The sequence below is a fragment of the Chrysemys picta genome, chromosome 18, assembly GCF_011386835.1.
Source record: "Chrysemys picta bellii isolate R12L10 chromosome 18, ASM1138683v2, whole genome shotgun sequence".
Taxonomy (NCBI): domain Eukaryota; kingdom Metazoa; phylum Chordata; order Testudines; family Emydidae; genus Chrysemys; species Chrysemys picta.
The window spans coordinates 18173214-18185976 of record NC_088808.1 but is presented as its reverse complement, the minus strand read 5'-3'; the positions used below and the strand labels follow the sequence as shown (position 1 = coordinate 18185976).

The 12763-nt window shown below is 43.9% G+C and overlaps 2 protein-coding genes across 3 annotated transcripts in view; one reads left to right on the top strand and one right to left on the bottom strand.

Moving 5' to 3' along the window:
• The window catches only part of BRD3 (bromodomain containing 3), a 53291-nt gene extending 42911 nt beyond the window's left edge, over positions 1-10380 (top strand). The window contains exons 9-12 of one of the 2 annotated variants that reach the window (XM_065572508.1): positions 120-361; positions 2405-2697; positions 4774-4902; positions 7413-10380. In XM_065572508.1, coding sequence (XP_065428580.1) covers positions 120-361; positions 2405-2697; positions 4774-4902; positions 7413-7528 — 780 coding nt within the window. In that variant the 3' untranslated portion in view covers positions 7529-10380. Of the gene's footprint in view, positions 1-119; positions 362-2404; positions 2698-4743; positions 4903-7412 lie in introns of both variants that reach the window. The other variant, XM_065572506.1, reaches the window with a different exon arrangement.
• LOC135976492 (spidroin-1-like) overlaps positions 1-12763 on the bottom strand; it is a 925731-nt gene that overhangs the window by 113452 nt on the left and 799516 nt on the right. The gene's annotated exons all lie outside the window — the stretch shown is intronic.

Here is a 12763-nt window from a genome sequence, read left to right as displayed (position 1 = left end):
CGCTGCTGGTGTGAATGGGAGAGGTGTGAGCACATCTGGGTGGGTGGGTGGATGCTGTCTGTGCCTGGAAGAGTTGAGTGTGTTGATAATGGGGCTCGACTTTTCTGTTCTCCCCGCAGCTGAAGGCCGTCCATGAGCAGCTAGCTGCTTTGTCACAAGCGCCCGTGAACAAACCAAAGAAAAAAAAAGAGAAGAAGGAAAAAGAGAAGAAAAAGAAAGACAAGGAGAAAGAGAAAGAAAAAGAGAAGCACAAAGTGAAAGCCGAGGAGGAGAAGAAACCCAAGGTGGCCCAACCAGCAAAACAGACCCAGCAGAAGAAAGCACCAGCAAAAAAAGCAAACAGCACGACCACAGCTAACAGGTGGGTGTTTGGCATCTTGTCCGGAGTCTTCCTATACATTAGTCTTTCCCTTCCCTTGCCAGTTTTGTAGCTTTCTGTTATCCATACTAGCCTATGGGGAACCACACAAGGTTCGGAGGGTCACATCGAATAAACATCTTGGGTGAGAATTTCAAAAGCACTCGGCATTGGCCTACCTCTGCATCTCTTGAAGTCAGCGGTGAAGCTCCCACTGACTTCAAGGAGAGCGGAGTTAGGCCAGCACTGAGTATTAATGAAGATGCCCCCCCACCCCCCCCAAAAATCCAGACACTGATTAGAATCTCTTGAGTCTTGGTCTGGAAATTGATCCATCCTATTTCTAATGCCCCGGTCATCGGAGTTAGCTAGGAAGGCATCTCCAGATCAGGCTTTTTCTCGTGCTTTCTGCCTCTGGCTTAGCCAATGAGAACTTCCGCTCCAGTGCCAGCTGGGGCCTGGACTAGCAGAAGTGCCTGCAAATGCTGAAAAGGAGAGATGGAGTTAAAAAGTTAACCCCGTACTGCAATGTTCCCCAACCTTTTTCGTCTGGCAGGTGCCAGACGACGAGCCACGGAGGACCATGGCGGCGGACAAGCATCCGCCGAAATGCTGCCGACAAGCGGCAACGTCAATAGGCGTCGCCGTCGAAATGCCACCGACAAGCAGCGTCATCCAGAGGCGTCGCCGCCGAAATGCTGCCGATTTTTGGCAGCGACGCCTCCGGATGACACTGCTTGTCGGCGGCATTTCGGCGGATGCTCGTCTGCCATCCATGGGCACCGCATTGGGGACCCCCGCCATACTGTATTTCAGAACTTTGAAAAAGCTCCAGTTCTGTTCCAGATGGGCAGAGGGTCTGGGTTGGGGTTGGTTACTTTGGGCCAGGTCCCTGTTCCTGTTGAAGTCAGTGGGAGTTCTGTCATGGGTTCAGGATCTGGCCCCTTCTTTCTGAAATGGCTTCTCTCCCTAGTGCAGACACACTGTAAAACACAAAAAGGGCCCCCACCTGATCCCAGTGAAGTCCAAGCGAAAAACGAGTGCTGAGTTTCTTCCAGTCCTCGCCTAACGAAGCCCACTCCAAAGAGTTACATCCATCATCTAGTTCTGTGGTGCTGTGATGGGTTGTATCTCTCTGGCGCCCTCTTGGAGTGAAGTGCTTCTCTTGTCTTGGATGTCCTTCTCTGGACGGCGGTGTGACTGTAGTCTGGGTTCCAGACTTGGGGTACAACTTTCTGGCTGTGCCCGAGGGAGTCTGTCCTCTTCTGGGGCGGGAAGAAGGGAGGTGTTAAAGAAGTCCAAAAGAAAAAAGCCAGAATACCTCCACGGCCCACAAAAAGGGTTGCGTCCCTGCAGTCTCATGTAGGGTAAAGGCCAGTAGTCCTGAGGGGAAGATCTGGGCTCCTTACCCCTTTTGTCCAAACAACCTGGGCTAAGTCCTGGGTCTCTGAGAAGGAAAGTAAGGAAAAAGCTGGTCCCTCTGTTTCCTCAGGGAGCTCAGTCAGTTGTTGCTCTTGACAAGTTCCCCAGCAGACGGCCCCTGGGGACAGCTGGCTGTGCGCACTAGCTCTGTTTGTTCTTGAATGCCGCCCAACCTGAACCTTTTTAAGGACCTGCCCTTTTCCAGGATTGATAAGCCTTGGGGTGCGGCAGATTGGGGCCTACTGAGCCCAGAGGAGCTCTTTAACCCCTTATTGCCTGCGGTGGTGCTCTCACAGTCAGTAACAACTGCCGACATGCCAGACCGAATTGTGTCCTAAATTGTCTCAGTGCTAGACGTGGGCTGCTAAGCCCCTATTCAGGACTAGCATTCCTGTTCGAGACAGCATGGAAGTACATACTTCAGTCCCACTGACATCGCTGGGTCTTGAACACAGGTTTAAGTGCTCTCCTGAATCGAGACAGCATCCCTCAACATTAGGGATCGGTGGTCGTGCCAGTTTACTATTTGTAACAGTCAGCATTCGTGATAAAACATTTGGTACAAGGGGAGGAGAAATGAACGCGATACACCAGCGAGCATGTTTGTGCTTTCAAACCCTCCAGGCAGCCTAAAAAAGGAGGCAAGCAGGCGTCTGCACCCTACGATTCTGAGGAGGAGGAGGAGGGCTTGCCCATGACCTATGACGAGAAGCGACAGCTCAGCTTGGACATCAACCGTCTGCCGGGGGAAAAGCTGGGCCGGGTGGTGCACATCATCCAATCCCGGGAACCTTCCCTCAGGGACTCCAACCCCGACGAGATAGAAATAGATTTTGAAACCTTGAAGCCCACCACTTTACGAGAACTGGAGAGATACGTCAAGTCTTGTTTACAGAAAAAACAAAGGAAACCGTTTTGTAAGTTACCTCATGGCTCACGAGTTCCCCATCAGCCCCCCGGCACGGGAGGCAAGGGGTTGCTCATTAGGACCCTCTTCTTATCAAACTCTCTTTCCAAGTATTGATTACTTGTTGGCAATCTGATGGTGATTTTTTTAAAAGGCCTCTTTCCCCCAATGGAAATGTCCAAGACCCTCCTCTTTAATCTGTTCCTGCCCTCCCCAAAATCCTATACCATGGAAGGCTGAAGGTTCCAAGCTCCCCGAGACGGCGCTCCTTCCCTCCAGAATCTGTGAGGGGCTTATTGTTGTTTGTATTCTGATAGCGTCTAGAAAGCACAAAATCCAGGCCTCTTTGTGCTAGGTAATGTGCATACACCTAGAAGGATATGTTCCCTGATGTGAAGAGCATATAATCTAAATAGACAAGACAAAGGGTGGGGAACCAACACAGAGAGATGAAGTGACTTGCCCAAAGTCTCTCACACAGTCTGTGGCAGAGCCAGGAATTGAGCCCTGATATCCTGAGTTGTGTCTTAACTGTAAGACTGTCCTTCCTTGATGGGTGGTCTCTGCTTTGTCCCCAATCCCTCACTCCGGGAGCAAAGACTCAAATGTAGCAGATAACCATGATCCCTGCAGAGTAGCCCATTTTGCTGCCACATGACTTCCAGAGAGCTCTAAGCAAATTTATTTTTTTCTGACATCTCGATAGTTTTTTTTTCTTGCTTTTTTAATGTACAGTAGAACTTCAGAGTTACAAACACCAGAGTTATGAACTGACCAATCAACCACACACCTTATTTGGAACCGGATGTACATCATCAGGCAGCAGCAGAGACGAAAAGGAAAATGCAAATACCGTACAGTGCTGTGTTAAACGTAAACTACTAAAAAAAATAAAGGGAAAGCAGCATTTTTTTCTGCATACTAAGTTTCAAAACTGTATTAAGTCACTGTTCAGTTGTAATATTTTAAAGGAACAACCATAAGGTTTTGTTCAGAGTTATGAAAAACCTCCATTCCCGAGGTGTTCGTAACTCTGAGGTTCTACTGTATCAGCTTGATTTTGACTGAATCCCTTTACTGCTGGAACAATTCAGAGACTCTCCAGAATAATTATGTATGCAGAGCATTTTATTTTTGCAACCAAAGCCTGTGTTAACATGGAAAACCTCAGAGTGTCATTAGTGCAGGTGTGTGAAGTTTGCATTCCCTGCACTGATGAACAGGGCTTTGTCTGTGACAATGTCAACACCATGGAATATAACTAAACATTTCTGCCACATTCTGCTTATTGCAATGTTTTGCTTTCAGAGGGTACTCCGTGTAAGTTTTTGGTGGGAAGGTTTTGGTTTATCATTACTTTAAAATAATACAGAGGAATTTAGGTATTTGGTCCCAGGATCAAGCCAGTGGGCCATCTGTCCTGTTTCTGATAGTGGCCAACATCTGATGTGCAACAGTCGAAAGTATACAATATTGTACTGTGGGGGGATATTTCTTCCTCACCTCAGCTAGCATTAATTTATGATCTGAAGCATGAGGATTGTTGATACTTCTTAACATTTTAATCCTAGCTAATGCAAATACATTCTTGCCATCTGCTATTTTTGCCTGTATCAGTTGCAGTTCTCTTTTTTTTAAGCAACAAAACAGCTGAATTCTTGCATGAAAAATCTAGATCTTGATGGCAAATGCCTGCTTCTGACAACCTTTAATGGGACACTTTGTTTTACAGGGCAGAAAACCCATGTAACAATTCTTTAATTACAATGTAACTATTGACCATATAAGTGGCTGGTAAGTAACCTGTAAATACAAGGTTATTACATGGATATTTCTATCTTCTAAAATAGTTTCCAAGAGATCTTAAAACAAAAAAAATCATGTCAAGGGTGATTGTTATCTGAGAGTCTAGGCGACTTCGTGTGTTGTCCTCTGTAGGGATGTGTAATTGCTATGTGGTCACATGATCTTCACAGTGTCACTACAGAGCAGTTGCCTAGTTGTGTGTGCCCTGTAAAATAGTGATGTCCACTTTTTTTTCCCCCCAACCATACAGTCTCAGAAATTGTGCGTTCCTCCTCCACAGCTGCAAGTGGGAAAAAGCAAGCAGCAAAATCTAAAGAAGAGTTAGCTCAGGAAAAGAAGAAAGAGTTAGAAAAACGGTTACAGGATGTCAGCGGGCAGCTAAACAACAACAAGAAACCTGCAAAAAAAGGTAACTGGCCCCACTTCATTGGCTACGTGTAGTGAGGTTTCACTGCTGTACTGGCCCTGGGCCAAATCAGTTACTATATAGAGACATATATATGTGTAGAGAGTGAATCAATTAATATGTGGAGCTAAGGTTCAGACTGATGCGTCTACTTAAAAAACAAGTATGCAGGAGATATCACACAATTCCCATTATCAGCCAGATTATTAGTCTTTATTAACTTGGGCTTGTCCGCATGAGAAAGTTGCACCAGTTTAACTTAGGATATGATTTTAAAGTGATTTAGTTAAAGCAGAGCGAAAGGTTGTGTGGACAGTCTTATTTCAGTTTAAACCAAGCTTATTCCGGTTTAACTTACATCAATTAGGAATCAGTTAAGGCTTACAAGTAGCTTCACTCACTGACTGCACTGGGGCAGGACTCCAACGCAAGTTGAAGACGGGGATCATCTCCCTGGCTGATTTGTCCTCAGCATATGACACTGTCTGGAAACAGGGCCTCCTCCTCGATCTCCCGCATAATTCACTGCCGGCGAACGATCCCTCTCTTGGCAGCAATGACTACCTTATTAGCCAGATCAGTAGACCAAGAACTCTTAACTTGGGCATCCCTCAGGGCTCCGTCCTGGCCCAGATACTTTTTAATCTATGCACTATGGATATCCCAGCGATGGAAATTCATGTATGTGGATGACTTTGCTCTACCTGTTCTGCACACAAGCCTTCATACCATCAGCTGCACCCTAACCTGAGATCCTACCACAATGGCTGATTAATTCCAATGCTGGAAACTTAGGCCTAGCCCGAAAAAAAACCAGTGGTGACCGCTTTCCATCTGAACCATCAAATGACTAATACCAAACTCCATGCGCAGTTCTGCGGCGAGAGAGTCAGGCAGGAGGCTAACCCAAAGTATCTTGGTGTTACGCTGGACCAGAGTTCGACCTTTCGACAACACCTGCAATAGGGTCAGGTCTCGTGTCGCGCTTATCAGGAAATCGGCTGGAACATCATGGGGCTCCAGTCCATGGACATTATGAATAGCAACAATTGCCTTGGTACATTCTGCGGCTGAATGCTCTGCGCCAGTGCGGTCTCACAGCAGCCACACTAAACTCCTTGACGCACAACTCAGTAAGGCCACGCGCATAGTGTCAGGGATGCTCAAATCGACTCCAGACAACTGGCTCCCGGCTCTATCGCACATCCAGCCTTCACCCATTAGAAGAGCTGCCCGGACATCTTGCTTTCTCAACTCTGTCAATGCAAACATGAGGCACATATCTGAGTGTCCCCTTTGTTCTGTTGCACGGGGCCTGAAGGACATTCCCCAGCTCACTGCTGCGGGAATGTACTGGCTGTCAAACCTAGATATAAATTTGTAGCCATTGCTACCTATCCAAGCCATATGAAAGAAGTAGTAGTTAAGGCCAAACTGAAAGAAGAGTGTTTACGCAGGGGTTTGCGCTCCTGTAACAAAATCGGTTTAAAAACCGATTTAAGGCTACATCTGCATTAAGAGCTAGGGCTGTTATCCCCCATACTCGCTCTGTCTCTCATCCAGCTAATGTGGGTATAAACAGGATAGCCACGGTAGCTCAGATAATGGCAGCGGAAGCCTGGTTTAGCAGTGCTGCGTACAAGCCAGTGTTAAACCAGTGGTACATACTCAGCACCACTAAACTGGGCCTCCGCTGCCGTGACCCATGCTACCCCGGCTCCGCTACTATTTATACCATAGCTCAATGAGAGCTACAGCGAGTGTGTCTACCCGAGGAGAGGAATCCTACCCCTCGCTCATAGTGTAGAGGTAGCCTAAGTTAAACTGCTGCAACTTTCTCATGTAGACAAGGCCGTAGATTGAATAACAGGCTTGACAGCCTCCAAGCTTAGATCTTGCCCAGCTGGGGTAGAACCTTTGTATTGATAATCTGATAAACCTGCCTTTTTCCTACAGGGAAAATTTTACCAACAAACATTATTCATCTCCCTGGGTTGGCTCTCCGAGAATGCGCAGAACCCGGAGCTTGGGGGAAATACCCCAGCAAAATCAACGGGCTGAATTCTCCTCTTAGCTGTACTGGTGTGAATCTTGTAAAGAGTCCGGCCGGTGGAAGTTGCCCCAGTCCTCTCTCTGTCAGCAACTCCCACTCTGGAGGCTGTGCTAGCCAGCCTCAGGCCCCGCACGCTGCGTGTGGAGTACGGGTACTTGTGCCATCCAGTTAAAACCAACCTGAGATTCAAGTTGTATTTATCGTGGGTCGTTTGGTTTGGGTTTTTTTTCCATTGAACATTGGTCACTTAAAAAGCTTGCTACCTGGGCAGTTCCATTTTAAGGCCTTCTCCAATTTTCCAGAGGTTTTGGATGTTGCCCCAGCGATCGGATTGTACCATACCAGCACACAGACTGTTCAACCCAAGGGTGGGGAGAGTGTAGGAAGGGGTTTATATGAATAAATCGTTGAGAGTTCAGATATCTTTCAAATAAATGATGCACAACCTACTTCCCTCTAGAAAAGTCTGGCTCGGCTCCATCCGGAGGCCCTTCCCGTCTCAGCAGCAGCAGCTCCTCAGAATCCGGAAGCAGCAGCTCGAGCGGCTCCAGTTCGGACAGCAGCGATTCGGAATAAACTAGACACTTAACAAAAAAAAAAAAATGGACAACATACACACCAATACTCTGCAGTGTTCCCTTCTATGGTTAATCTACTACTCTTGTTCCACGGTGGTCAGGTTTTTTCTCTCTCTCTTATTTTTTTTTTTTTTTTAAATTCAGTGTTATAAAAGATATCTTCCAGTTTTTTTTCCTCTGCTTTTAATAGGTCAAAGATCTTTTTTGGGTGTGCGTGTGACTAGACTTTATGATAAGTAGTTCACTTTGCGTAAAGTCTCTAAATTTTTTTAACTGAAGATGGTTGCTTGGATGTGACAAGAACTTTGAACTCTTAACAAGAGATCCATAGAAAAATCTGCAAGGTGTAGTATACAGTTGCTTTTTTTTTTTTTTCCGAAGTTCCCTTTTAATACACCCAACCTGGCTCACTACGACGCAAGGAAAAAATTTTTTTTAAAAGAAATCTCTGTAAAATGGTACTGTATCTGAAAGATGTTAGCTTTTGAACTAGTTGGTGTATTTGTTATTAGCACTAGTATTCTTAATCTCCAAGTCTACAGTGTGATGAAAATGTCAGATGCTATCATCTTTTTACATAAAACAAACAAAAACTCATGTACTGTGGATTGTTAAAATGTATCCTTTTGGGGGAGGGGGGTAGAGGAGTAGGCTCCTATTCAGGAAGGTACTTAAGCATGTGCTTAACTTTAAGCATGTGAGCAATAGAGCTGGTCAGAATTCCCCCCCCCCCATCAAAATTTTTGACTTTTTGTTGAAAAAATAAAACATGTTCAGTCTTTCAACAAAAATGAACAATTTTTTGAGGAAAACAGACACTTAGTGTCACTGAAAACTTCCAATTTCCCCTCAAAAAATTGTCAACCACCCTAATGAGCCAGACCCCCTGACATCAAGGAGACGACCCACATGCTCAAAATCAGATATGTGCTCCAAGTACCTTCCCAAATCAGAGGCTTTAGACAGGTTGGAGATAAAGTGGGTGCTGCAGCCTCAGCCCAGGTCACGTCACCAATGGAATGGGGGAGGGAGGTTGAATGTTTTTTATCCTATCTTTGTATTAGCAAGGAGCTCCTAGGAGGGAACGCTACTTCTGTGTCTCGCAGGGTGCAGGTTTCCAAACACTGAAACTTTTACCTCAAGGGGGAAAAAAAAAAAAAGTGTGTGTGGGGAGGGGGGGAAGGGGGGGGGGTCAGAAAACCAGAAAAAAAAACAACTTTTTTTTCGTAAGGCTCAGCAGTTTTCTATGAGAGTCCAGCCTAACGTTTAAACCTGCACTGCTGCAACACATACTCCATTGTCACTGTCCCTAATTTCATGTATATATAAATACTTTATTTATTAACACCATTGGTCATTTGAAACATTAAGAAAACTGCATTATGAAGAACAGCAGAAATGCAGAGGTTTTTTAAATGGTTTGAACCAGTCTAAAAAAAAAAAATCTGAGACCTTATTTAAATGTATTGGACTTTTTACCTACAGGTGCTACAGTCCATTATTTCCTGTGTCGGTGCTCTATCATGTTTTGTGTACTCCATTTTTTTTTTTTTTGGTTCCTTCTTTTCTCTTGCTTTTTTTGTACAGAATTTGGAGACTTACAGGTATAGATGACTTCCAGATGCAGCACATTTTTATTTTATCTTATTTGTAATTTTTCCACAGATCTGTGTCTCTGTTTTTTTAATCCAATTTTAGGAAAACCCCAGTTCTATAATATAAACTTTGTAATCCGAGGGGCGGAAATGTATAGTAAATTGAATTCTTGATTTTTTTAAAAAACTTTTTATTGTAAAGAAAAAAAATATACAGAGTTTAACAGAAGTTATGCTTTTCCCTATCCCACCCCCAATTCCCTGAGGCTACCTCGTTGCCTCTAACATGGGAAGCCTTGACATTTGCCCTGCTGAGCCCATATTAGCAGACTGCCAAGAGCCTTCGGGCTGCACCTTATCCTCATTAAGTGGTGCAGGTTGCAGCTGTCCTCATTTTATAACACAGGTGTAGCCTATGAGGACTGCAAATCCCAGCATGCAATGTTCCCAGCAAGTTTAGCTTCCAAAGAGCTGGAGAGGAAACATTGCATGCTGGGACATGTGGTCCCGGTGGGCCGCACCTCCTTTTTGAAAGTGAGGGAATCCATGGGCCCTGTTGCTAGAACACCACGGCTTGCACTTTGGGGCGTCTTTGCTCTAAAATGTTCACTTTGGTGCAAAAGTTACTGTATCCAGGCTCAATTGTCATTCACTTAATTCCCATGTAACCCCATTTTATTGACAGACTTTTAGAGGATAGACTATCAGAGATGAAAGAGGTGGCTTACCCTTGCATCTGTCTACAAACTACATCATCGTCACCTCAGTCAGCATTTCAGGAAAGATGGTGAGGTATTCATACATGACTCTAATGCAACTGAAGCGGCTCGGTGTATGTGTCTTAATGACAAAATCAGGAGCAGCAGCTGTACACAGAATCTGCCGAAGCATTATCCTGTTGTGCTATAGGAATGGACCCTGATTCTGTAAGACACTGAATGCCTCCTATAGGTTGCTGAAGAGCCTCTAGTCACTTTGAAATCAATGGGATATTCAGCCTTTCTGCAGGAGGTGCTCAGGGTCTTGCAGGATTGGGCCCTAAAGCATTTGCAAGGAATGGATGAATGAGGGTATCCAGCATCTGACTGAAATTAACAATTTACCTTTTCCATTAAACTGAGGTTCATTTCAGTTCCTATATTTTTTTAAACACTGCCCTTCGTTGTTTAAAAAAAAAAAAACTTCTCCCCCAAACAGATCCTTAGTAATATATTTTTAAACGTTACTGTGAGGAAATGTAATATACATCTAATTAGAGCTTACGGTGTTTTTTTGTTTCTTGTTTTTGGTGGGTTTTTTTTTCTTTTTGAAGGGTGGATTTGCTTTTTTGCTTTTTGTTTTAACCTTTAATGCGTGTTAAATGAAAATGAGGACTATTTGGTTTTAAATAGATCTGAGCAATTCAATGCCAATCTGGAAAAAAATCCTGAGAAATAAGCTATTTCCTTCATACTGAAATCCTCCCCCATGTGCATCTGGGTTACATCTATTAAATGAATATGAAATTCACTCAGGGGCATAGTCATTGGTGGCAATTTACGCAAGTGTTTACATCAAGTAAATAAAAATAAGTTTGATACTTGTAAGAAAATGTGGGGGGAGCCCACAGCAGGAAGGAGAAGAATGTGCATGTCCCTAATCAACCAGTGTCCGTATATCATTTAAAAGTTTCATAAAATGATCATAGGTTAAGCCTATTTCTTGTCACACCATAAGACCTAGACTCCTATGGAAGCTGAGGAACATCGGCCTCCCAAAAATCAGGCCCTAGTTCACCTAGAAAACGAATGTGTTGATTAAAACTTTTTCACTGAATAGATACAGTTGACACAAAACAAACTCGGTTTTTTTATTGCTGTGTTTTAAACTTTCTTATCAACAGGGTTTGAAATTGTAGAACTGATTTCCATTCAGAATGTAAAAATACGTATAACCAGTTACTACTTTTTTACACACGCACGCATTAAAGTAGTATTTGGGTTGTGGTCTCTTTCCATGTTCTCTGGTTGGTGGAATCAGACTACAGTTACCTAATTTAATTTTCTCTCTACTTTTGGGACTCTTAGACCAGTTTTAATTTGTTTCCTTTTTTTAAATGATGTTTTTTAAAGCTAGGGTTGGAGCTAGGGGTGGGAGTTGGGGCATGACCAAAAAAAAAAAAAAACCCTTTATAGTAATGGATTTTAAAAATACATGTTCTAAAACTCAAGCAATTAGCATAATGGTGCAACTGTGGGCAGGCTGTGAGTTATAGGAGATTAATACAGGGCAGGAGGAGGTCATTACACTAGCAGCATTATCGTCCTTATAAAATGGTTAGATGCATTTTTAAAAAATGGTATTTGCATATCTTTTTAAAAAATCATTTTTTTAAAGTAAATAAAACAACCCACCAGCTAGGATTTGACACGGGCCTTTTAGAGCTTACGCCCCGATAACTGGCATAACAATTCCAAAACAATTGGTTGTACGTTTTGTTCTGTTTTTCCTTTTTTTTAATATTTAAAACAAATGTTACTTTTCTGTATGATGTGCATGCAAATTTACCGTAACTCTTTTTCTTAAGACTTTTTAGTGCCATTTCTAGTATATTCCTGTAAATGTCAGTTACTGAAGAATGAGTCAATGTAACTAGTTTTAGCTTGTTTATTGCAAATGCTGGCCTCGACACAACAGAATTAAAAAAAAAAAAAAAAAAGTTAGAAAGTAATCTTTGATGTTACTGGTAATCATGGACCCCTCTCCTGGGGCATTTGTTTTGTTTTCATAATAAAAAAAAAAAAAAAAAAAAAAAGCGCCTGCGTGTGTGAAGTTTTATACATTGCTTGTTTCCTTCCTTCCCCCCAGGACTTCACCATGGTTGAAATCATATGAGGTCCTGATTCAGCAAAGCACTTAAGTAGTATTGCCAAACCTCAGAAATCATGAATTGGGACCCCCAAAATCATGGAACTAGCTAAAAAAATCACACGAGTTTTTAAAAATAATAACTTTGCATTTGTTTTATTTGCCTACTGGGTTTTGAGCCTTTAGGATTGCATCTGCTCATGATTTCAAGCTTTTCTCTGCAACCCTGAGGGTGAGAAACTTGCCTTTTTTAATAAATGAAAATTGAGATGTTCTCAGAATCACATGACTCCAGATGCTGGGGCATTAAGTAAAACCTCAAATGTCATGAAGTCATGAGATTGAAAATATTGACTGTACATGCTGAAGTTTAAGCATGTACAGTAAAAGTTGTTTTATCCGGCACTTCACCAACCGGAAAGCTCTATAAACCGGCATTTTGGATCTTCATTGAAATTCCGGTTTATAGTCCGAAGTTGGCGAGGAGCCATCAGGGGTTTGAGGCACAGGTGGGGTTGCAGGGCGCAGGCTCTGGGAGGGAGTTTGGGTGCAGGAGAGAGCTTGGGGCACGGTAGGGGGTGCGGGGTGCTGGATCTGGGTGCACTCACCTCGGGCGGCTCCCCGCAAGTGGTGACCTGTCCTGGCTGCTCCTAGGCGGAGGCATGGCAGGCGGCTCTGCACACTGCCCCCACTCTGCCCTTAGCACTAGCTCCGCAACTTGTCTGGGAACTGTGGCCAATGGGAGCTGCGGGGGCGGTGCCTGCAGGCAGAGGCAGCACACAGAGCTGTCT